At 58.5% G+C, this 23868-nt stretch overlaps 1 protein-coding gene across 2 annotated transcripts; it reads right to left on the reverse strand.

Annotated features, from left to right (window-relative positions):
• Positions 1–1661: 1661 nt before the first annotated feature.
• On the reverse strand, positions 1662–21822 carry Abca2 (ATP binding cassette subfamily A member 2). Of its 2 annotated transcripts, none has more exons than XM_085681245.2 (48): positions 21669–21822; positions 18307–18400; positions 17186–17297; positions 16937–17100; positions 16578–16705; positions 16326–16436; positions 15794–16012; positions 15082–15449; positions 14670–14829; positions 13841–13969; positions 13575–13742; positions 13400–13496; positions 12902–13075; positions 12722–12824; positions 12527–12641; positions 12238–12428; positions 11953–12103; positions 11672–11876; positions 11371–11535; positions 11088–11268; positions 10783–10995; positions 10274–10470; positions 10000–10182; positions 9597–9781; positions 9021–9141; positions 8582–8761; positions 8239–8445; positions 7896–7998; positions 7494–7813; positions 7206–7419; positions 7013–7118; positions 6809–6920; positions 6655–6715; positions 6398–6572; positions 6202–6317; positions 5975–6122; positions 5781–5904; positions 5509–5641; positions 5307–5424; positions 5031–5209; positions 4611–4752; positions 3869–4003; positions 3605–3708; positions 3439–3531; positions 3256–3358; positions 3039–3176; positions 2761–2961; positions 1662–2399 (listed from the first exon to the last, which is right to left on the reverse strand). In XM_085681245.2, exons 1-48 carry the CDS (start codon positions 21732–21734, stop codon positions 2364–2366), a joined length of 7248 nt encoding a protein of 2415 aa, XP_085537371.2. In that variant the 5' UTR covers positions 21735–21822; the 3' UTR covers positions 1662–2363. The 2 variants fall into 2 exon arrangements, with proteins under 2 accessions (XP_085537371.2, XP_085537370.2); XM_085681244.2 differs by having other exon boundaries at positions 8525–8761.
• Positions 21823–23868: the final 2046 nt, after the last annotated feature.

The following is a 23868-nucleotide window of genomic DNA, read 5'->3' on the forward strand; positions in this document are numbered from 1 at the left end:
TGACTCCTGGGGACCAGGCTCTGGAAATTCAGGATCTCTCTCTCTCTCTCTCTCTCTCTCTCTCTCTCTCTCTCTCTCTCTCTCTCTGAGTGTGTGTGTGTGTGTGTGTGTGTGTGTGTGTGGTCATCCTCAGGTGCCTGCCACATTTGCTGTTGTGTTGACGGGATTGCAGATTGAACCTAGAACCTCAAGCATCCTAGGCAGGTGTTTGACCACTGAACCATGTCCCCAACCCCCTTTTTTCTTGTTTATTTTGAGATAGGGTCTCACTATGTAGCTCTGGCTGGTCTGAACTTCTTATGTAGACCAGGCTAGCCTCAAACTCATAGAGCTCTCCCTGCCTCTGACTCCTGAGTACTGGAATTAAATCTCTCTCTCTCTCTCTCTCTCTCTCTCTCTCTCTCTCTCTCTCTCTCTCTCTCAAACTCATAGAGCTCTCCCTGCCTCTGACTGAGTACTGGAATTAAATCTCTCTCTCTCTCTCTCTCTCTCTCTCTCTCTCTCTCTCTCTCTCTCTCTCCCTCCCTCCCTCCCTCCCTCCCTCCTTATCTATCTGTCCTCTATCTATTTGGTTTTTCAAGGCAGGGTTTCTCTGTGTATGGCGTGTATGGCTGTCCTGGAACTCACTCTGTAGACCAGGCTGGCCTAAAACTCAAGAGATCTGCCTGCCTTTACCTCCTCAGTGCTGGAATCAAAGGCATGTGTCACCACTGCCCAGCTTAAAATTCATTTTTAAGTGTGTGTGTGATATGTACATGTGTCTGAGGAGGCCAAAAGAGAACACAGGATCCTCTAGAGCTGGAGCTATAGGCGGTTGTAGCCCACCCTCCCTCTCCTGCCTGGCCTCTGAGGCCAGGGAAACCTCCACCCACGAGGTACCATCTCTGGGCCCAGTCTCTGGGGACTGCGGTGGGCCTGCAGTTTTCGTAGCTCACAGGACACAGCACCTTGGCCCCCTGGTCACTCCCACCCTTTCTCCTTCACTCCTTCCTACCCCCTCACGGTGCCAGTCAGCCTTCTATCCCTAATCCATGGGCGCTTGAAGAGTCTGAGGTGGGACCCTGAACAAGACAGAAGTGTGAGTCTGAGAACCCTTCACCCTGGTGCCCTGACTCCCGCCTGGCACACAGAGCCTCGTCATCAGTTAACCTGAGAGTTCCCAGGCCCCGTTTCTCCTGGGTTCTGTTCTCCAGGATCTTGTGTCTTTAGGGCCTTTCTGTACACTGACCGACTTTACCACCTGGCAGGACCAATGTGAGGTATGGACCACCTTATCAGACACCCACTAGCACAGGCCCACCACCTTTGGGAAATTCTTCTTATGCACCCAGACTCCTGGAGATCTGGAAACCCCCTCCACTTTTCAGAAGTGGAGCTAGGCCAGAACAAACAGGCTCACTGTGGGTACTAGGCCTTGTGGGGGAAGCTAAGATGGCTGAGACAGAGCCAGTGCTGGGTGAACAGCCCTGCTTTCCATAAGCCCACTGAGGACCCACCCACCCAGCAGGCGGCTAGGCTGTGTGGAGAGCTGGGGAATAAAGATGGATCTCCCTGTTTGCAGCAGCCCCTCCCTTCACACCTAGTGCAGTCAGACTAGGTGGCTTTACCCTCCCATGGGCCTCCCTTCCCCCCAACTCCCACATGCACAGGCGGCCACAGGCTTTTTTTTTTTTTTTTTTGCTTATTTATTGAAAACAAACATCTGTGCGCTATATACAAGGTCCCGCTCCCAGGTGGGTGGCGGGAAGGGCCAAGCTGGATGAGAGAGCAAAGGCAGCTTGAGGGGACAGGGAGGGAACAGTGGCCCCTCACCTGGCCAGCAAGCCCAGCTTCTCCATTCCTGCTCTTCCACCAGGCCTGAGACAACCACACGCATGGCTTCCCGTGGGTAGCCTACCTTCTTCACAACAACAGAGCGAGGGAGGCTCTTAAAGCAAAGTAAGTAGGCGAGCTGCCCAGCCCCCTCCTGCAGTCAGGGATGTCCATGAAAAGACATCTGTACAAGATGCTGGCCTGGGTAGACTCGGGGCCGCTGCAGAGAAGGGTCACAGGATGCCTGGGGCAGCCCATGTCACCCCGGGAAGGTGGATGGTGCCGGGTAGGGTAAGGGGCTGGGCCAAGACCCAAGGCTTTAAGGCAAAGCAGGGTGAGGGGATGTGCAGCCCAGGGCCAGGCCAGCCTTTGGCACAATTCGGGGAGGGCGGCCATAGTGACCGCAGGATGAGGCAAGGATGGTGGTAGCTGGGAGGAGGGCGGGAGCCCTTTGGTCCTGAACCTGCCTTTCCAGGGCCTGGCGTGTGTGACAACAGCCACCGCCTGACTTCTGCCCCCCACAGGTGCATCCCTGACTTGGTTCTTGATGGTCAGCAGAGCGTGTCCGTGTTGAAGGAGAGCTGGGCCTGGTGAAGAGCAGACAGTGGGGGCTGAGGATGTTCACACCTAACCTTACCACTGGCTGGTATCGGCGCTCCCGAGTACTCTCTCCCCACTAAGCACGCTTCAGTGTCTGGCCACAGTCTAGATCGCTCCCTAGTCTCCGGTTTCTTTAATCCCCACCTCTGATCTGGGGTCTTTGAAGCTGCCAGTGTGTTCTGGGTTCCGCCCACCCCAGTTTCCCCATGTCCACTCAACCCCTCGGCATACACGAGTCCCTGTCTGTTCTGACTCTAAGCTGCGGCCTGTTCCCTGACTTAGATCCTTCAGCCTCAGTCTCTGGGCAGTGTGAGCAGGCATGCGGCTGGGAGGATGCTGACCACTCACCCGCTCTTCCTCAAAGCTGATGAGGCCCTCATCCTCTGTGTCCAGGTCCTCGGGCTCATCAGCCACCAGTGCCCGGAGCTCCGTGGGTGTAGAGCGGGGCCTCAGCAGGCTGAGGAGTCCAAGGGGGGACGGCAAGGTTGAGGGCTCAGCCTCTTGCTGCTCCACATTGTCACTCTGCTTCTTGGCAAAGTTCACAAACACCTGTGGACAGGTGGTGGTGGGCCACATGGTACGGGCAAATCCAGGAAGACACACCCCACCCCACGCGGCGCACTCACATTGTCCAGCGTGGTCTGGCTGACCGAGTAGTCCTCGATGCCCAGCACACCCACTACCTGCTCCATCTTGCTGAACACCTGAGCCAGGGAGATGTGCTCTGACTTGAGCTGGTACTGCACCTTCGTGTGATGCCGTTCCTGGGGATCAGCGGGCCGCGGAGGTCAGCAGCTGTCGGAACGGGCATGCCCCCACCTCCCCTCCCCTGAACACACCCACCTTGAGCATGGCCTCTGGGAAGTTCCGGTTGAAGAACCGCACCACGTCCTTCACATTCTGGCTGCTTTTGGTCCTCACAGTGATCATGTAGCCATCCCCAAACCTGGTGGGACACAGGGGTGGCCAGGAGCCCTGTGTGCCCGGCAGAGCTCGCCCTGTCTCCTGCAGCCCCGGCTGACTCACCTATTCTTGAGGTGCTGGATGCTGCCCAGGCAGCGTAGTCGTCCGTTCACCATGATGGCCAGCCGCGTGCACAGAGCCTCACACTCCTCCATGCTGTGGGCAGACAGCACAGGCTGGCACCAGAGGGACTGCCAGAGGACCGCGGAGGGGTCGGGGAGAGGCACACCTGTGTGACGTCAGCACCACTGAGCGTCCCGTCTTGATGAGGTCCAGAATGAGGTTCCACAGGAAGCGCCTGGCCTTAGGGTCCATGCCAGTGGTGGGCTCATCCTAGGGCAGGGGTCAGTTCATCTAGAGATGCAGCCCACCCAGACTGGTTCTACCCGTCTCTTCCTGGCTCACCAGGAAGCAGAGGAAGGTGGGGCACCTTCCCCTCAAACTCACGGAAAGACCAAACGGGGTAGCTGTCTCCCAAACCCCCCAGACTCACCAGGAAGATGAAGGCTGGGTACCCGATGAGTGCGATGGCCGTGGACAGCTTCCGCTTGTTGCCACCACTGTAGGTGCCAGCTGGCTTGTCTGCATACTTTGTCAGTTCCAGCTTCTCCAGGGCCCACTTCACCACCTAGCGGGGCCAATATGAGATATGGACTTCACCTTACCCACCAGCACAGGCCTACCAGCTACACATACTCACCAGCTACACATACCCACCACGGACACGCCACTGCACCCATCACCCACACATACCAACCATGGACACACCACAACACCTACCAACTACACATACCCACTACGGACACGCCACTGCAACCACCAGCTACACATACACACCATGGACACGCCACTGCACCCACCAGTGACACCCCCCCCCACGGACACGCCACTGCACCCACCACCCACACATACCAACCATGGACACACCACGACACCTACCAACTACACATACCCACCATGGACACGCCACTGTACCCACCAGCACAGGCCCGTCACAGACACCACCACTGCACCCACCAGCTACACATACCCACACGGACATGCCACTGCACCCACCAGCGACACACACCCACACGGACACGCCATTGCACCCACCAGCGACACACACCCACACGGACACGCCACTGCACCCACCAGCGACACACACCCACACAGACACGCCACTGCACCCACGAGTGACACACACCTACACAGACACGCCACTGCACCCACCAGCGACTTTTCTCCCATCCTACCTTTGCTTCATCCTTCCAGGGGATGCCACGCAGCCGTGTGTACAGCTGTAGGTGTTCCCGAGCTGTGAGCTCGTCAAACAGGGCATCGAACTGCGGGCAGTAGCCGAGGCTCTGCTGAACCTGAAGCAGGTCCTTGAGCACACTGGGGAGAGAGGGCGATTAATACCCAGGAGAGACATATTCATCCCACACCTGCCCTCCCATACTGTGGAGACACGGGCATCCCACTCCTACATCTACACACACACACACACGCCTTTGCACCAAGGGGCAGGGTCACCCATGTAACCCCCTGGCTGTGCACCTATGGGTGGCCACTCAACCCCTAACCCTGCAGCTGTGTACCTGGAAGCAGTTACACAGACACACACACACATCCAGGCCTCCCTACAGTGTGTCCGAGGGGCACAGCGACCCCACCTGTGTCCATTGACAAAGGCCTCGCCCCCTGTCGTGCTCTCGTCACCAGTCAGCATCTTGAAGGTACTGGTCTTCCCTGCTCCATTGACACCGAGGAGCCCAAAGCACTCTCCGGGGCGCACACCCAGGCACAGGCGGTCCACTGCCAGGATACGGCCAATCTTCCGAGACTTGTACACCTGCCCAAAGAGCCTTACCCCTCAGCAAAGGACGGGGCTCCTGCCTGGCCCGGCCCCGCCCCATTCCCCATCTACTTCCCCACAGCCCGGAGCCTACCTTGGTCAGGTTCTCAATCTTGACCATGTCATTGTCAGCGTCCCCACGGAGCACTCTCTGCCGCTCACTGGCCACATCCACGTCATCCTCCACAGGTTTAGTAGACACAGGCAGGCGTCTAGGGCAGTACAGTGGGCAGGGCCTGGCCAATCTGCCCACCCCTACCAAGGGTCCCTGCCATCGCCCAACACTCCCCACTCACTGTGGCTGCCGCAGAAAGTTATACTGGCACATGATCGTAAGGAAGAATCCCACGAAGCCCTCAACTGTCATGGCCACCAGTCCACGTGTGACAATGTCCCATTCAAATGGGGACTTCATCTTGTCAAACTGGCCTGTGGAACAGGCTGGTTCAGGGCCTGAGAGCCTCAGGAAGAGCCCAGTCACCCCAGCATTGGGACTCGCTGGTCTAGGACTAGGCATGTCACCCTGTGGCCCCCTGAAGGCCTCCGCTGTCCCCAGTGCCAGACTCACCGATCTTGGCATAGTATTCGTTAATGTACTCGTTGTAGGCCATCTCCATGAGTCCATGACCCAGGTTGTAGTTGGGGAAGATGAGGAAACAACTTTTCAGGTAGCTGTTGACAACCTTCAGATCCTGGGGGCCAGACAACAGCTCAGTATCACCGCCCCAGGCCACGCCTTGCGGCTCAGCCACCCACACTTACCTTGTCATGCTCAAAGAGCTGCAGAAGGAAGGTAGCCACGGTGGCTGTGATGCCGATGAAAAGGTTGATGACGATGAGGAACACATAGGCTGAGCTGGGGACCTCAAACCAGAAGGAGGCTGGGTACATGATGGGTGTGATGGACCACCTGTGGGCAAACAAACAGCAGTAGTCACAGGGTACCCCCAGCCACACCCATGCCTGCTCCACACCCTTCCCCAGCTTACCCATAGAGCAGGAACAGGGAGAGCACCGCTGGGAAGTTGGTGGGCGACGTGTAGGCCGGGAGGTCAAACACAAACAGGATGATGACGCAGCAGGTGGCCGGGACCAGGTAATTGAGCTGCAAAGGCAAAGGCAGATGGTGAGAACTGGGTACGGGGACAGGTGACCGGGGCGGGAAGGGACCATGCGGGGGCACACCATGTCCCACACGTAGTTGGCAAGCCAGTAGATGACAGGGTTGCACCCGCTGACGAACTGCAGGTGCTTGGCCTTAGTGGATTTCTCTGCCACCAGGAAGACCACGAAACTGGCTGGCACGAAGGACATGGCCACGATGATAAAGATGGCGATGACCACGTCTGTGCCCTGCAGACTAGAAGAGGACGGTAATTCTAAGGGGTGGTCAGGACCCCAGTGGGCCCTGCCCCTCCCCCAGCTCTGTCTGCCTCGCTTACAGGTAATCCAGGGAGAGGCTAGCACTGGTCTTGTTCATGGGGTGGTTGGTGACGGTGATGCCTGCACACAGGAAGGGAGGGCAGCATTAGCCCATGCCGCCGTTCTGGCTCAGCTGCACCCCCTCCCCATCCCCTCAACCCTGACTCTCCTTACCATAGGCTGCTGGGTTACCCTTGTTCTTGGGCAAGTTTGCACGCAGGATGGCATTGTTGAGGCTGTTGAGGTAGGTGGGCATGCTGTGGTAGCCCTTGTTATTGTAGAGCACCTGCAGAATGGCAAGGGACTCAGAGAGGCTCACAAGCCTGAGAGTCCCCGTGCATAGGGCCAGGTGCCATAGAACCCAGGGCAGCAAGTTACCTGGGCCACCCTTCGCACTGCGATCTTCCGCACCATAGGTGGGGCCCGGGCACCAAAGGAGGCTGGGATGGACTTCTGGACATTACCAAAGGTAATGGCTCCATATCTGGACAAGACAAGTAGGAGGGACAATGAGACTAGGCGGCCATCAGCCAGCCACCCCCTCGTTTATAGTCACTCCAGGCCAACTCACCGGTGTAGCCGGAAACGGTCAGACGTGAAGAGCAGGTACTCAGAGACATTGTGGCCGGTGATGTCGGTCAGGATGTCGCCTGTGACTACTCTCATCTGGGGCGGATGCCCACCCACACTGCTGGGGCAAGAGAAGCCTGTGCCCTGTGTAGAGCAGGTACAGCGGACGGGCTCACGCACTAGGCGAGGCAGAGAAGGGGCCGACGTCCATGTCTCTGTGGGCACAGCGCAGCACAGTGAGATGGGTTCCTCATGGCCATGACCCCAGCAGCCTTCCACAAGATACTACCTGGTCCGCTAGTAGGCGGCAGGGAGGTGTTCCAGGCCCGCAGAGAGTCCTCATCCGGGGATACAGGTGAGTCAGAAGGGGCGGGTGACGGTGGGGGTGGCACGAAGTTGGAGAGTGGCAGTCCCTGTGTGAAGGACTCCAGGCACATGCTGTCGAAGAACCGTGCGGCCAGCAGGCGGGACTCTCCACTGCTAAGGTTCAGCATGGGCCCCAGGGAGCCATTGGCAGGAGACTTCAGCACACAAGTGGCACCCACACCGGAGGGTAGCCGGAACGTGCTCACCAACTGCTGGGGGCTGGCATCAGGTGACAGTCGCAATCTAAGGGCACAACGGTGTGTTAGAGGCACTGTGTCTCAACTCTTGTTCTCCCTTGTGCTACAGCCTCAGCCCATGGCCTCACCGGTACTCCCTGCGTTCCTCATTAGCATAGGGGATGAAGTTGCCGCGGGGCTGGGTGTAGTTGTGGTACTGAGAAGGTGACAGGACCAGTGGAGGCAGGTCGCCTGGTGGGTGAACATGAGACTTGAGCAGGCTCCCACTACCTGATGGAGCCCCCAGATTTTCATTTCCCCTTCCCAACATGGAGAGGGCCAAGCTTTGCAGGCATGACTCCCCTGGAGGCAGAACCCTCCCATGAGCCCCTGAATAAGGAGAGGGATGAAGAAGGGTTCCCCAGGAGGCTGGGAAGAACCCAAGGGCCAGATGGTAACCTTGCCCCACACCATGAGGTCAGGCAGCCATACCGATCTCAGGGACAGACAATGCTACGGTCATGGCCACACAGACAAAGAAGGCAGGCAGCAGAATCTGAGAGCAGAGGGCTTTCGAGTTTCGGCGAGCACAGTGGAAGCGTTTCACCAGGAGCCCATGGAACTGCCGCATCTTCAGCCACCAGCCCTCCAGCTTGCGGCTGCCCTGGCCTACCCGAGCCAGGGCCTCCATGTCGGCCTCTGTGCAGAGAGGCAGGAGTGAGCAGCCAGCACCATGTCCCCCTTCTGGACCTTCCCCCATCTCCCCGGCTGCTTCCACCTTGTAAGCTGACATTGTCTGGGTCCTGCAAGTTGTCAAAGAGGGGACGGTAGTCACCGTAGACATCGGCGTAGCCAGTGCCCTCATCACCACGCGTAGAGCCCACAGAGGATGCGGATAGCAGCGAAGCCTGTGACTGGGCTAGCTCTGAGCACCGAGCCAGGTTGCCAGCTTGACCCTCCACAGATGTCAGGCCCTCTGCCCCAGGCAACACATCCTTCCGGGACTCCTTCACATCTGCAAAGGACAGAGGCAGGGAGGGAGCGCTTGGAGCCATGGTACCCCAGAACAACTTAGGATCTCAGTCCCTAGTGCCCACGCAGGACCCCAGGCCCTGACTTGATCCCAGCTTCCAGTTATACAGCTATTCAAGACCTGTGGCTACCACCATTCACCATGAGCCTATATTGATTCTGGGGAATCCCACTTTCAGACACTGTCCCCAGGGGCCCTATGTGGGTTGATCAGGCTGATCATTAGTCTTGGGCATTCTTACCAGCCTCACTGTTCTCCAGTGACTGGTCCTCCTCAGACACCTTGAGGAACACCTCCTCCAGGGTTGTATCCATGAGCCCGAAACTGCTCAGATGCAATGCATCCAGGCTGTGCTCCAATTGCTGTAAAGAAGCTGGGTGAGGCTGATGCCCTGGAATGCAGGCAGGGGTGCGCTCATCTTTTCTATGGGCACTTCCTGTCCCCAGCCATCATGCTTAGCCCTGGAATGCAGGCAGGGGTGTGCTCATCTTTTCTATGGGCACTTCCTGTCCCCAGCCACCATGCTTAGCCCTGGAAGGCTGGCAGGGGTGCGCTCACCTTTTCTATGGGCACTTCCTATCCCTAACTGCCATGCTTAGCCCTGGAATGCAGGCAGGGGTGCGCTCATCTTTTCTATGGGCACTTCCTGTTCCCAGCCACCATGCTTAGCCCTGGAATGCTGGCAGGGGTGCGCTCATCTTTTCTATGGGCACTTCCTGTTCCCAGCCGCCATGCTTAGCCCTGGAATGCAGGCAGGGATGTACTTATCTTTTCTATGGGCACACCCTGTCCCCACAACCATGTTCAGCCCTCTCACCTGGAAGAGGCGCTCGAAGGCCCCCTTCTTGACAGCCTCACTGGGCAGGATGTAGGAGAGCTCTGTGCTCGTGTCTGAGACCAGCAGGGAAGAGGCCACATGCTTGCGGATGAACTGGGACACCTGGGGCTCCGAGCAGCTGCTCAGCTGAGCACGACCTGGGGGGCTGGAGACCATCCCTGGCTCTAGGAAAGAAGGAGGAGGAGTAGAAGGGATTCACTGGGGGGCATGGCTGAGGAAGGAGGAACTTCAGTGGGAACCTAGCAGGCAAGCCAAGATGGGGTTTGGAGGTATTCGAGTCTACCAGGTCCTGATGGAGGGAAGGTAAGGAGGCACCTCTGCTAGGCTGGGAGTCGTGGGGCAGGGAGGACCACAGGCTAGCTCAAGTCGTCTCGGCACAGACCTTGGGAGGTGCCAGGCTCTGCAGGCCGCTTGACCAACGTGAGGCGGTACCCATCACCGTAGGCACCCTTGAGAAAGAGGGGAGAGCCGCAGCACTTGAGCTTGCCGTGGGAGATGATGGCAATTCGGTCCCCCAGCAGGTCAGCCTCATCCATGTGGTGGGTGGACAGGAGGATAGTGCGGCCTGGGGGAGGTCCAGATCCGAGGTAAGGGGAGCATACGAGGACAGGTAAAGACACCCACACCGGGGACGGCAAGCCTTGCGTCCCGCTCACCTGGCTTGTACTTCAGGATGAGGTCCCAGATGGCACGGCGAGCATAGGGGTCCACGCCGGCGGTGGGCTCGTCCAAGATAATGGCTCTGGAGCCACCCACAAAGGCAATGGCCACGGAGAGCTTGCGCTTCATGCCTCCAGACAGCGTCTGCACCAGGGAGTGCCGTTTATTGGAGAGCTCCAAGTCCTCAATCATCCTGTGGGTCCAACAGGAGGACGGTGGACAGATGGGAGGGTGACAGGCGGGTAGGAGGGGGATGGGCAGACGTGATGGAGTTATGGGAGGGGGTGGACAGGAGAACGAGCATGCAGCAGGATGACCAGCAGAGAGGAGGGCAGTGGTGGGAGGGTGGTATCAACGGGCTGTCGACAGGAACATGAAAAGCTCCCATCTCACCTCATCCCCACCCCTTCCCAACTTCCACATCCGAGTGTCCACAGCCCCTGCCTCTGCTCACATCCCATAACCAACACACTGTTCCCTGTCTGCCCTCCTCCGCTGCACCCACTTGTCCATCTCTTTGCGGATCTCCTCTTGCGCCATGCTCTTGAGGCGTGAGTAGAACCAGAGGTGTTCCTCCACAGTGAGTCGGTCAAAGAGCACATTGTGCTGCGGGCACATGCCCAGGTTCTTGCGGATCTCATCCATCTCTGTGCGGATGTCGTGCCCGTAGATAGTGGCTGAGCCCGACGTGGGTGGGAACAGTCCAGTCAGGATAGACCTGGAGCAGGGGCAAGCGGGGTCACAACCCACCATACCCTGAGGGAACCATATCCTCCTGTGAGCTAAGCTCTCCTGTCCCTAGACACTCACATGGTAGTGGTCTTGCCAGCCCCGTTGTGGCCTAGGAAAGAGACCACCTGGTTCTCATAGAGATTGAGGCTCAGCTTGTTTAAGGCCAGCTTCTTGTCGTTCTTGTAGACCTTGGTGAGCTTGTCCACACAGACGACCAAGGGCAGGTGGGTGGGCTCCTCCTCCATACCGCGCGTCTCCTCTGTACCAGGGTTGGGTCAGCAGGACGGGGTGCAGCACTAACGCCACCCCAGGCCCCCAAACCCAGCGCCCACCCCATTCCACATTCTGACCCCGGCCTCACCAAAGTGGCGGCTCTCCATGGCACAGGCTTGGTCTTCCTCCATAACGCTGAGGCGTGGTGTGTGCGCCCATGGCCAGTTCCACTCCCAGGTCTCTGTCCGCCCACTGCCCAGCCAATAGGACTTCTGCAGTGGGAAGTACCAGGGCCGGGGCAGCCCATACATGCCTGGGGGTCCAGGATGGGAGAGCTGGCTGAGGGCCTGGAGGTGGACTATCTACTGCAAAGGCCAAATGCCCCCAAGAGGAAGGCAGAAGCCCAGTGACCTTTCCCACCCCTGGTCTGTCCATTGATGGGCATGTACCTGGGTGCACAGCCTCAATGTACCAAGTGAGGACACCGTAGACCACTGTATCCACCATAAGCATGGTGACAGCAAGGAGCAGGTTGAAGTCGTCACCTTCCACGGGGGACTGGCTGAATGTATGCCACTGGATACCCACGCCTGCCACCTCATACAGCGCAAAGTACTTGGAGCCCAGGCCAAAGGCTGTTGTGGACATCAGGGACTAAAGAAAGAGGGGTGTCAGTAGCCGAGCAGGGGATGGACACCCCACCCTGTCCCTGCCTGGCCACACTCCTCACCGCAATGCACTTCTCGAAGGCAGTAATTTTATCGTGGGCCACTTCCTCACGGATCGCTACATACATGTAGGGAACATAGCTCAGGAAGTAGATGATGCCGCCGCAGGCTGACGCCAGCTTAGCCTTGGAGTACAGCACAGACACCAGGAAGCTGGAGTGGGAGCCCACAACGGCTGTCAGTCCCGAGATGGCTGGCTCCGGGCTGCCCCTCCCGGGGGGGCCCAGAGAAGCCCCAAGAGAAGTCTGCCTACCCTTGGGGGTGTCTCGGCTCCCCGCAGCACTCACCAGAACATGATCGTGGCCACAGCATAGACAGCAAGGAAGAGCCAGATAATAAGCACGTGGCTGTGCATGAGCACCTGGCCATACTTGAGGATGGCCGTCAAAGCCGTCACGGAGATGGACAGCTGCACAAAGCCTGTGATGAACCAGGCCACCCAGTGCACGGCGTTGTTCAGGCCCATCGTCTTCATCACCTGTGGTGGGCAGCCAATGAGGGCCCTTGGGGCACTGCCTCCCCCACTGCACACACACAGCCTGCTGGAAGGGAGTGCCTACAGCCATGCAGACCCACCTCCTTGAGCCGGTGCTCTTTCTCTGCCACGATATGCTGGATGGTCATGGCCACGGAGTAGACCCAAGAGATCACCATGCAGAGTGGCATCATGTGCTCGATGACAAACAGGAAGCTGAGGGGAATCAGGGGTTAGGGGGCACTTGGGCCTGAGAAACCCCGCTCCCCCCCAAACCTCTGTAGGCCGGCACTCACTCATCACGCGTGTAGCAGGGGTACGGGAACATCTGCACGTAGTTGCCAGGCTCCACCACGTCGTGCCCCACGAATGTGTTGATGATGGCACGCTCCATCATGTCTGTGGGTAGAAGTCGTATCAGGGCAAGGCCAGGCTCCCTACCCGCCCCCATATCCCACCTGGGCTCAGTCCCTCACCCTGGATCCAGACGAAGCCATAGAGGAAGTAGAAGCGGCCACCAGTGTTGGGTCCTGGGCGCCAATAAGCCCGTCGGATCTCATTGGTTTTCTCGGTGAAGCTTGAGTTCTGTCGGATCTTGTAATGTACGTGCGGAGGGAGGGAGCCATCCTTCCGGGTCTGGAAGATCACGCCTGGGAACAGGAGGCTGGAGGAGTATGTGGCCAGAGGGCATGGAAGGGGTGGGACAGACTGCGAAGTGAGTGTTCCAGGAGAGATAAGGGGACAGACGAGGTGTCTCAGAAAGAGGGGGAGCAGGGGGGATGAGGCAGAGCCACCCAAGTGAGCCAGGCTAGCGAGAAAGGGAGAGATGTGGGAGGGCATGGAGGTGGTAAAGAGGTCTGGGCCAAGGAGCAAGAAGGTAACATGGAAGATGGTAGGGATAGGGTGGGACCGAGCTGGTGAGAAAGTAGGTCTGTAGGAGACACAGGACCTTTGTGGGAGGGGGAGGAACTCACTGGCAAACACTGTGACGTTATCCTGGTAGGCCTGGTTGAGCGTGTAATTGACAATGCTCTCCTCATCAGGAAAACCCTTGAAGATGTCCACACTCACCTGGAAAGGGGCCATCGTTGGAGCTAGCCCTGAAAATGCACAGGGGAAGGGGGCGGTCATAGTGCTCACCCACCGCACCTTGGACATGAACTGGATCCAGCCACAGGCTGCGTTGTCAATTGTGTCTAGCTGCTGCAGGAGAGCTGTGCCATTGGGCAGTGAAAAGTTGTCCTGGCGCAGGGCAGGCGGCAGCTCCTCCAGGGACAGGTTCATCGCTTCAGGGTGCAGGCGCAGATCGGCCACATACTGAAGTAGAGAGGTGAGTTCAGGGTGCGGCTTGTACCCTTCAGCTCTAGGCAGAAGAGCCCACCGCAGGTGCCCACCCACCTTTGTACCCTCAGCACCTGCTGCAGCCAATGTAGATGCTGCTGCAGCCTGCCTTGCTCTAGGAAGCTTCGGATCTCCGCGGAGATGTTAAGCCAGACCTGGGCGTAGTGTGTCACGTTGCCCACAAAGGCAAAGGTCTCATTGGCCTGCAGAGAACGGAAGCTTGAGGCATGGGGCTCCAGAGGAACCCAAGTCAGTCTGAGAGTCCTCTGTTCTCTCTCACGTTCAAGGGACCGGCCTAGCCAGTACCCCTACTCAGCCAGACTTCTACCTCACCTTCCTATCGTAGCCACATGGCTTCCCTGAATCCCGCCTCAGCATCCATGCATGCTTTTCTCGCTCCTTCCTTCCTTCCACACGCCCCTTGAGCACTTAAGTCTAACCCTCATTTCTCCTCCTACCCCACCCCCCAAAAAAACTCTTCCAAGGTCAAGTTCTTGCCACGCCCACTTCCACTCCTGGCTTACAATTCCCAGGCTTCAATGTTCCTTACACCCTGCTCATTTGATGCTACTAGTGTGCGAGTGTGTGGGGGTGCCTCTGAACACACCACCCTGGCCCAGTCAGCATGGGGACGGGTGGGGGACACTCTAGCCAGAGCAGCCAGCCTTTCCAGTGCATCTCATCTGCAGGAACTCTGGGGAGTTCTCAATAGAGAGGCTGAAAGTACCACTGCCCCTCTAGCTCCGAAACTGGCCGTGCTAGGCACACCACTACCCAGGTTTCATGGGTCAACGCTAGCTCTCATCAGTCCTACATAGAGTCCCGGAGCTACAGAGCCCTCATTCGGGCTCCTGCCAGGGAGACGGGCACAGCTCGTGACCCAGTTGTGCAAGACCCACACACCTTGAGGATAACACGGTCAGCTTCAGAGCCTGCTGGTGCATACAGGATTTTGGGGTTGCTGGTCATGAGGTGCACAAGAAGGCCCAGGTTCCGCTGCTCTTTGCTTGTGAACCCCAAGGAGCTCATGTTGCCCCTCCGAAGTGCTTCAGGCTCAATGGTGCTGGCAGAGACAAAGCAGCAGGAACAGGGCAGAGATGTCAGGACCAATGGGACGGGGCACTCGGGATGGCTCCACAAAGGCCAAGGGACAGGGCTTAGGAACAGAACTTCAGGCATGCGGTGGGCTTAAACGTATGAACACATAGAAAACGGGACTTCCAGAATGGAGTCCGTGCACAAGGGCCAGGCAATGGGTCAACTCCCCACCACCCCACGACTCTCCCTGTCTCGCCATCCCTCTGTTGTGACCTACCGGTTGTTGCCACACAAGATGGGCTGCAAGCCAGCCCAGAGCTGCACAAAGGCGGAGCACTGGCCTTGCAGAGTGTCGGGGGAGGCTGGGGTTACAGGTGACTGGGTGCCCTCCTCGGCGGTGCTGTTGGGACCTGTGCTTGCCCCCGTCACAGTGCCGTTGGCCACTCCGGTCAGGCCACTAGCTTGGGGTGCAGGGGCCCTACCAGCACAGGCGCCCTGGGGCAGCAGCAGGGCAAGGGCCGACAGGACATCCACATCCTGCAGAACTTTCTGGGCATCCAGCAGGTCCCCTAAGAGTGCCTGCAGGCTCCGTGGGGATGGTGCCTGCTGCTGGGGGTCTGAGCCGTTGGGGACATCCAAGCCCAGCTGAGGGGGGAGACCAGGGGAAAAAAGCAGGCTAGGAGACAGAGTAAATTCGGTTGGAGGGGACTAAGGACGGAACAGGAAGGCTATCAACCGGGGACAGTGCTTGGGGAAGATGAGGGAGGGTCTACGGCTTAGGAAGTCCTGGCCATGGCTAGAACTATAGTTTGGGGTGAGAGACGGGAAGGAGCTGAGGTCTGAAATTGAGTAGAGGGTATTGAATGCTCAATTACAACCCATACCACGGCCCAGGAGTAGGAGCCCCCCACCCTCAGGCTCCAAGTAGCCCCAGAACTCCTCCAGGCCAGTCAGCAGGTCTGCTGGCCAGCTGGCAGGCAGGAACTCACCTGCTGGGCAATCTTGGCCATGTCCAGCTGGTTCCGGAGCTCAGTGGCCAGATCACTGAAGCGCTGGGCACGAGCCGTAGCCGGCCCACTGCAGACAGCATCCTGGTAGCCCTGCAGGTCTACCTGATGACCCTCGGGCATGGTAAGAATCCGACCCAGCTCCCCAGAGCCTGGTGCACATGTGAGCTGCTCTAGGAGGGCAGGAGCCAGCAGCAGTTCCTGGTGGCAAGGCAGAGGGGACTGGTAATGCCTGCACTCCAGCCAAGACACGATCCAGGGCCTACTGAAGGTGGCACAAAATTTTGCCCTGCCCGTCCACTGTGTTGGCTCTGTGCCAGGGTTCCACAGTGCTGTGGGAGCTCTCAAGTTACCACCCTGCCTCCACTTCCTCATGAACACCACAGATCCCCAGAAGTTTATGTGTAACTAAGGGAGAAAACCCTTCCCCATGAACACCACAGATCCCCAGAAGTTACACATAACTAAGGGAGAACCTCTTCTTCCACTCCTCTCCCGGGGACAGGCCCCTCACCTCCATTTGGAACAGAGGATTGCTACCCAGGCGGCTCCATGGCTCCTGCTTCCTGAGGAAACCCAGCTTCCCATCCAGGGCAGGCAAAGGACCAAAAAGCAAGTGATAGACCTGCATTGTGAGGGGTCTGGCTCAGTAGGGGCTCCAGAGTGCTGAGAGATACACTTGCAGCATCCCCCCCTCGCTGCGGTAACCAGGGGCAGTGGCGAGAGGAGAGGGACATGGCTACCATGGATACATGCCCCACCTCACCTCGGAAGGATCCACACGGGCGGCCAGGAGGGCCTGGGCCGTGCTGTTGGGCAGTGACAGGTTCTGCATCAGGAAACGCCAAAGCTCCCTCTGGTCCCTGGCCACCGAGTCCAGAGGGAAGGACGAAACTGGACAGGCAGGAGGATGGGACTGAGGGGCCGGCTCTAGCTGGGGCTACGGTGTCCCAGATAGGCTGTGAGCAGAGCTACCAGCACTGCACCGGGCCTGCCTCAAGCACACAGGTCAGGGACAATGGAGTGCAGACACAGGGACCCAGGGCCAGAGGCAAGCAGGCTCCCAGTGACAGCGGTGCTTGGGCCCTCTCCCAAGTCCCCAAGCCATCCCCACACAGGGCACACCTGCAGGTCTGGCCGAGTGGCTCTCCCAGGTGCTAGGGCCTGAGCTGAGGGCCTCCAGATGTTGGCGCAGGGCCTCAAGCTCTGAGCCAAGGCTGGGTCGCACTGGGTCAAACAAGTTGCCCTCTTCTACAACACGGTTGAGGCGTTCCAGGAGCTGGGTGACCCTGCAACACCATAAGACATCTGCCGTTTGCTATGGTGTCGGGGTAGGAGTAGCCGGCTCCCAAGCCACGGGGCGGGGGCACTTACGTGGAGTTGGCATATTGCAGGAAGCCAAACTCATCACGTTGGCCATCCGGGCAAAGCGACTGCATGACAGGCAGGATGCCGGCAGATGTCAGGGGTGCTGCCGTGTAGAAAGCTGGTGGGATCAAGAATGGGGGAGACGGAGGCCAAGAGAGATATTTGAAGACAGTTGGGAAGGAAAACAGCTTCAGGCAGACTAGGATTGGGGCACAGAGCACCTGACCCCCAGCTGCGCTAAGGCAAATGGCTCTGTAGGTCAGAGGTCGGAAGGCCACCTGCCATCCCTTCTCCTGTAACTCCCAGCATACCACACCTTAGCCTGGCATTGCCCACATGCCCCAACAATCCCCTTTCCCACCGACACCAGGTTAACACATGAGGCACCCTTGGCAGTGACCTCTGACCTCTCAGGCCAACTGGTTAGCAGAGTGAGCGCAACAGCCCTAAGGAGTTTGAAGGGAAAGTTGCAGGCTACCCCAGCCTCACCTCAGGCTAGCCCAGGCTCAACCCAGGAACCCTGCCCTTAGAAAGCACTGCCAGGCGGACTCGCAGACCCCCTGCCAAGAAGATACTCCAACGGCTTGACCAGGGTACCAGTTATGGCCCAGGTGGCCTGGCCCTTCACTGCCCCCCATCCCCCATATCACAGCCCACCGCCCTGACTGATAAGCCAGCCTTTCCTGATCACAGGCAGGGGCTTCTACAGGACCCAGCTGCTAGGAGGCTGTTAATGCAAGCAGTACGGGTGCTTAAGCTGCAGCAGGAGGACCGGCCAGGACATCCATGGCTGCCACCTGAGCCAGCAAGAAGGAATGGCTGCTCACTTACAGACTGCATGCAGGCCGGGCCGAGGAGGACAAGAGACCATGCAGGGTGGGGGGCAGGTCAAAACAGAACAGAGGAGACTAGTGAATGCCGGAACCCTCCAGAAACAGGCAGCGTCGTCACTTGTGGCCACAATGGCCAGCCCTGACCACCACAGCCTAGCCAAGACACGTGGCCAGGACCACATGGGGAGCAGGGAGTCTTGGGAATGGGGCCACACTCGGGTTGACACGTGCACACAGGACTCTCGTGCCTTCCTCCCTGCCCACCCACGTGCCCAGGCTATGCCTGCGCCTCACCTTCCTTCACGGAGATGGTGGGCTTCTTCTGTCGCAACCCCAACAGGATGAAGAAGAGGACCAGTGGGATGAAGATCTCAAAAGCCAGGACCCACTAAAAAAGGGTGAGCCACATGAAGCTATACGCAGTCTGTCCACTGCCTGCTCAGGGCTAGACATGATGGACAGGTGCTGGCCGAGGCTCTCGTGACCTCCTTGAAGGACCAGCCCAGCCATGTGTACCCAGTGGCCACGAAGGCCAGCAGGTTTCTCAGGTCCAGCCAGGGCTCTAGTCCTTCCCAGGATACCATGATGCTGAACGCAGTGTGGTACCACCAAGCTGAGTCTCTCGTCCTGCAGCCTACATTGGACCTGACAAACCATGGACCATCTACCCTCTGAAGAGGCCCAAGGCCAACAGGGACAACCTAGTCAGTTTGTGGTCAACTCTGACCCATTCATTTACCCAACTCCTCTTCTCCCTGCCAACCTGCTGAGCCCCCTGGGTGGGATCCTAAAGGGCGTCTGCGCCAAGTGTGGTCTCTGACTGGAGCGACATGCACCTCCCCTCTCCTTTCCTGCAGCACCCGTATAACTTTGTGCTGGACTCAGAGAGATGAGGCCTAGTGTGACTAAGGCCCAGACTGTGACCAGGGCCCCAAGCCTCTAGCAAACACAGTCCCTGAGGCAAAGCTTCTTTTCCTGGTTTAACCTCTAGGGGCCAGGCTGCAAGGTAGGCCAGAAGTGCCAAAACCTTGGGGCTCAGACTCTCACCTCCCAGTGTGTCTCGGTTGTTTACCGAGAGCTTCCTCAATTCCTGCCCCCCACCTCAGCTCAGAGATGAAGGCTAGGCAATATATCAGGAAGTTCCTGCCTCTGAGGCCACACGAAAGAGAGGCCCACCCACCACCACCAGAGGTCATCCTTCTCCAGGGCTCTGCAATATCGGAGATCTCCTTCACCCTCATCACCATCTGAAGCGGACTTTGAAGCGCCACCCTGCCCCACCCCCGCCCAGGAGCGGTGTGGGGCCATGCCCAGCCTGTCCCTGGCTGTGCCTACTGTGCTCTGACAATAGCTCTCTGTGATCCAGAACACCCTGCTGTGTGTCCACACCCCACACCCCGCCTCAGCCGGTGCCAGCCTCCACCTCCTCCCCAGCCAGGATCGAGTCCAGGGCCAGCTGAGGAGGTGATGTGTGCACCCGGGGCCGCAGGACAAATGTGTTTCACACATACAGAGTGGCTGGTGACAGGGGCCACAGTTCAAGAGGCAGCCCTACCCATACCAGGCCCTACCCTGGGCACCTCCGCCCTGCCCTGGGCACCTCCGAGTAACTGCAGCACAGGCCAGGCCGGCTCCCCTATCGCTATAGCAACGGCTGCGCATGAGCTGCTAGGAGGAAGAGTCCTAGCTGGCAGGTGGCGGGCACCACAGGGGAATCTGGTTACAGGCAGGCGGCACAGGTTCAGCAATACCTAGGTGTTCTACCTGGGTGACAGACAGTGACCTAGGGACCCTGTCCCTCAAGACAAGCCCAGTCCTTCCTCACTGCCCCAGTATCTCCATGCCAATCCTGGGTCTGAGTTGCCCTCCCTGAAGCCTAGTATTTGCTGTGGTGGGAGGGTGGAGAGAGCAGGGGACACCCAAATGTGATGCTGGGGCCTTCCACCACAACTACTCAATACTAGGGTGCCTCCGACGGACGCCCGGGTAGACCCGTGTCCCGTGTGCAGCCAGCTCAAGAACAGGGCAATTGAGGCACGGTACTTGGGAGATGGAAGCAGGAAGGGCAGAGGTCCTGGAATCCCTTCCAGATCATTACCTTTGCACGGGTGTGTCCCCGGCCCCAGCAAAGACTGTCTTCCTGTAGCCATAGGCTAAGGATCCCCCCCACTGTGGTCTAACTGGTCGAATGGGAACCTGGGAAGGTTCACAGATCAACCCAGCCTAGCGGGCAGGGGGTCAGTCCTAAGAAAAGGCTAAGAGCACCACCAGCTGTCTGTCAAATCACTGGACTCTTCTTCAAGCCTGGTGTGAGGCTCCCATTAGATGCAGGAACCGTGTTTGTCTCTGCTCCTGAGCCCTGAAGGGGCCTTCCTGTCAAGCAACTTGGGGCTAACACTAAGGCAGGCCTACATCCTGTCTCCACATCTTCCCCCTGGGGACGTAAAAGCTAGAGTAACAACAAGACTGCTCCTTCAGACCCCACACCAGGAGGCCCCAGACAACCAGGACAGGGGACGTACCTAGTCTTTGCTTCAGCCAGGGCCAGGTGCCCTCAGGAATCCTGCCAGACCATGGTGATGACTACTACCCACTCTGCCTATAGCCCAGAGTTTCTTATTATGCACTTGAATACCCAAAGTGGAACACAGGAGGAGTGTGGCTACCCAAGGAGTCCCTGGGAATGGTCTGGTCCCTTCTTTAGGCACCCATCCTCTCTGGTCTCAGGTACTCTTGTTGGCCCAGGACTCTCTGGGTGCCCTTGCCCTTCCAGGGATTGGAATAAAACCCAACAAGGCCCATGCCATTCATGCACCCACAACCTGCTCCTCATCCAATACTCTTTTGTCCTGGCTGCCCTAGACAGGTACTGAGAAGCCTGGTGTTGAGCTCTGCCCAGCAGGCCCCAGCCCCCAGAGAGGCCCGAGGCAGGAGAAATCAGAGGAGCTGCCTTGGGGAAAACTGGCCCTAAAGGACAAACGGGTGCTGGGGTTTGAAGGCTCGGGCTGGCACAACAAGGACATTCCCAGGAATGAAAAAGCAGGAGTGAGGGCTGTGGACATGCCAGGATGGGCTAGGAAAGGAGAAGGGAGGAGGAGAAGATGAAGAAGGAGGAGGAGAAGGGGGAGGAGGGGGAGGAGGAGACGGTGGCGGAGGAGGAGGAAGAGGGCGGCGGCAGGGCTACTTGGTACCATCCTCAGCCTAAGGTGCCTGCCCAAGGGCAGAGAAGCGGTAAAGGGAATGAAGAGACGGGTCCCTATGGGGGTTCCAGAGGCGGTGGGCCCAGGGCTCGGAGCCCCTACGCTGAATGGTGCGCCCCAGCCAGCACTCTGTCCCAGGAACCTGGGCCTCGCCAGAGCTGAAGTCCAGGGACCACCCGCCCCCACCCCTGCCTGCCAGAGAGCAGCGAAGGGCGCCGGCCCGTGACTCAGCCGAGCGAACGAGCGAGCGTAGAGAGTGTCAGCGGGAGAGGGCACAGCCGAAGCCGCTACCCGGGGCCGGGAAGCCCGCGGAAGCAGCGGGCCCGGGACAGGGTCCCCGGTGGCGCCCTCCCAGGGTCTGCGCGCGCCCGGGCACTGCACGTGCACGCTGGGAGCGCTCCGGCAAATCGGGCGCGCGGCCTGCGGGCCCCGGAGGATGGGGTGCGGGTCGCTCACCGGGCTCCGGCGCTTCAGCGTCACGTTCTTCCAGAGCAGCAGCTGCAGCTGGTGCAGGAAGCCCATGGCCGGGCCGCGCTCCGCCGCCTCAGCGCCGCGGCCCGCTCCTCTGCACGCCCCGCCGGGCCCCGCTGCCCGCCGCGCCGCTCGGCATCGCCCGCGCGGGGGCGGGGCGCTCGAGAGTCCGGGACCTGCTCGACGCAGGCTCCGCCCTGGCGGCCGCAGCTCCCGAGACTCACTGATCGCGCCCGCGCCCGCCGCCCCCGCTAAAAGGCGACTCGGCGCCCGGGTGTCCGCCAGGGGGCGCCCAGGTCCGCCGAGCCCGGGCCCTGCTGCACCTGCGCATAGCACTAGGCCTCTGTGCTCACCCGGTAATGCAGTGTCCCCCAGGTCTGTCACAGCCAAGATCTAGGTTCACACCTTCCCGAGGCCTGGGGAGAACTTGCGCACCCTATACTTCTCCCAAGGGACTCCAGATATGTGCCCCCCAACTGATAGATTTGCGCAGGAGTCCCCAAGGTGTTCCACTGTCCCTCCTGGAATACTGAAGGAGGCTTGGTCCCCATCAGGTCACCACTAGGTTGGTCCTCCTCCCATGTAGAGATGGGAAGCAGAGTCAGTTACTCATTTAGAGAAGAGGCACTACTCCATTAGCAGAATCCCGTCTGTGTAGGGTGGGCAATGACCTCAAGGCTCCAAGATGCAAAAAATGCAGCCTGACAGTATTAACTTGACTTAGATTTGTTGGTTTGTTTGTTTGCAAGACAGGGTTTCTCTGTGACTTTGGAGCCTGTCCTGGAACTAGCTCTTGTAGACTAGGCTGGCCTCGAACTCACAGAGATCTGCCTGCCTCTGCCTCCTGAGTGCTGGGATTAAAGGCATGTGCCACCACCACCTGGCCTTGGCTTAGAGATTTTAAAGAGCAGCCTAGTGCTGGCTCAGGCCTTTAATACCAACACTTGGGAAGCAGAGGCAGGAGGAACTCCGTGAGTCTGAGGCCAGCCTGGCCTACAGAGTGAGTTCCAGGCCATCCAGAGCTACATAGAGAGACTTTGTCTCCATAAAATACTAGAGAGCAACCACACACACATAATCCCTGTAATGCGAAAGGCAGAGGCAGGAGGAAAAGGAATTCAAGGTCATCTATGGTGATATAGTGAATTCAGAGCCAGCCTGGGCTACATGAAGACCCTGCCTGAAACATAGACAAACAGAAATGTTGGGCACCTTCAGTGGTTGGGTAAGACAAACGGTGAAAGCGAAGACTGCATTTTGCTTTACAGAGCCTGGGAATGACATACCCACATACACACAGCATGGGAGGGGAGAGCTATGAACCCAGCTTTTGGGGGTCCCAGGGTGTCATCCAAACAGATTCCTCACAGACTTTCAGTTGCGTTTGGAACGAGCAAGCTGAGGTTGCGTGGGCTCTGAGGGAGGCTCATGGCAACCTCTGTGCTTTCCACGCGGGCAAAATGCCTGCGCAGGAGTGCTTACCAGGCACAAATAGATGCCCCACGTGAAGGACTGGAAACTGCTGAGGGTGAGAGCACCCTAATTCTGGCCCGAGAAAGTTAGGCTTCTAGTCACACTGGTGCTGAGATAGCTTAATTGTGAAGAATTTACTACAGTCATGCATTGTGGCTGCCAGCTCAGGCCTCACCGCCCTTCCCAGACTGCTGAGGAGACCCAAAAGGACCTTAAGAGCTACTCCTTGTTGGCAGGGGTGATTGGGAAGACAGGCTGTCCCTTCTATATATGGTTTACTTGTTACCCGCTCCCCCATATGCACGTAAGCCTGGTTTCTTCCAGCTTACAGAGCCTGGGGTTTGGTGGGTCTTCAGAGGTGTTTGAGCTTGGGCCTATTGATAGTGTTGCAGGACTGATTTCTCCGTGTGGCCAGCAGGGGACAGCAGAGGTCCACTTAGCGCCAGCAATCAGGCGACGTCCTGAGGGTGACATGTGATGGCTGTTTACCAGCTTGGGTTTCCCACCTGTGAATGGGACAGCGGAGATTGTGGGACACAATCAGGTTGCTCTTAAAATGGATGAAAACCTTGGACAGCTAAAGCTTCCCACCACTCCTCAGCGCCTTGGTTGAGGGGCGGTCCCCCCCCCAGGGCTGATGGGAGAGGACCCAAAGCTCCTCCCAGGCCCAGCCCCCAGCCCCAGGACACTTCCTTCTCCCCAGTTAGCCCAA

The sequence above is a fragment of the Myodes glareolus genome, chromosome 21, assembly GCF_982192425.1.
Source record: "Myodes glareolus chromosome 21, mMyoGla1.1, whole genome shotgun sequence".
NCBI lineage: Eukaryota > Metazoa > Chordata > Mammalia > Rodentia > Cricetidae > Myodes > Myodes glareolus.

Excerpts from the sequence above, each read along its gene's own strand:
- Abca2 (XM_085681244.2), bottom strand. The coding sequence starts at position 21,734 with ATGGGCTTCCTGCACCAGCTGCAGCTGCTGCTCTGGAAGAACGTGACG. Across the intron at positions 6,921-7,012 it reads CAGTGCGAAGGGTGGCCCAG|GTGCTCTACAATAACAAGGG; the intron begins GTAACTTGCTGC and ends GCCATTCTGCAG. Across the intron at positions 2,400-2,760 it reads TCAGCTTTGAGGAAGAGCGG|GCCCAGCTCTCCTTCAACAC; the intron begins GTGAGTGGTCAG and ends GCTCTTCACCAG.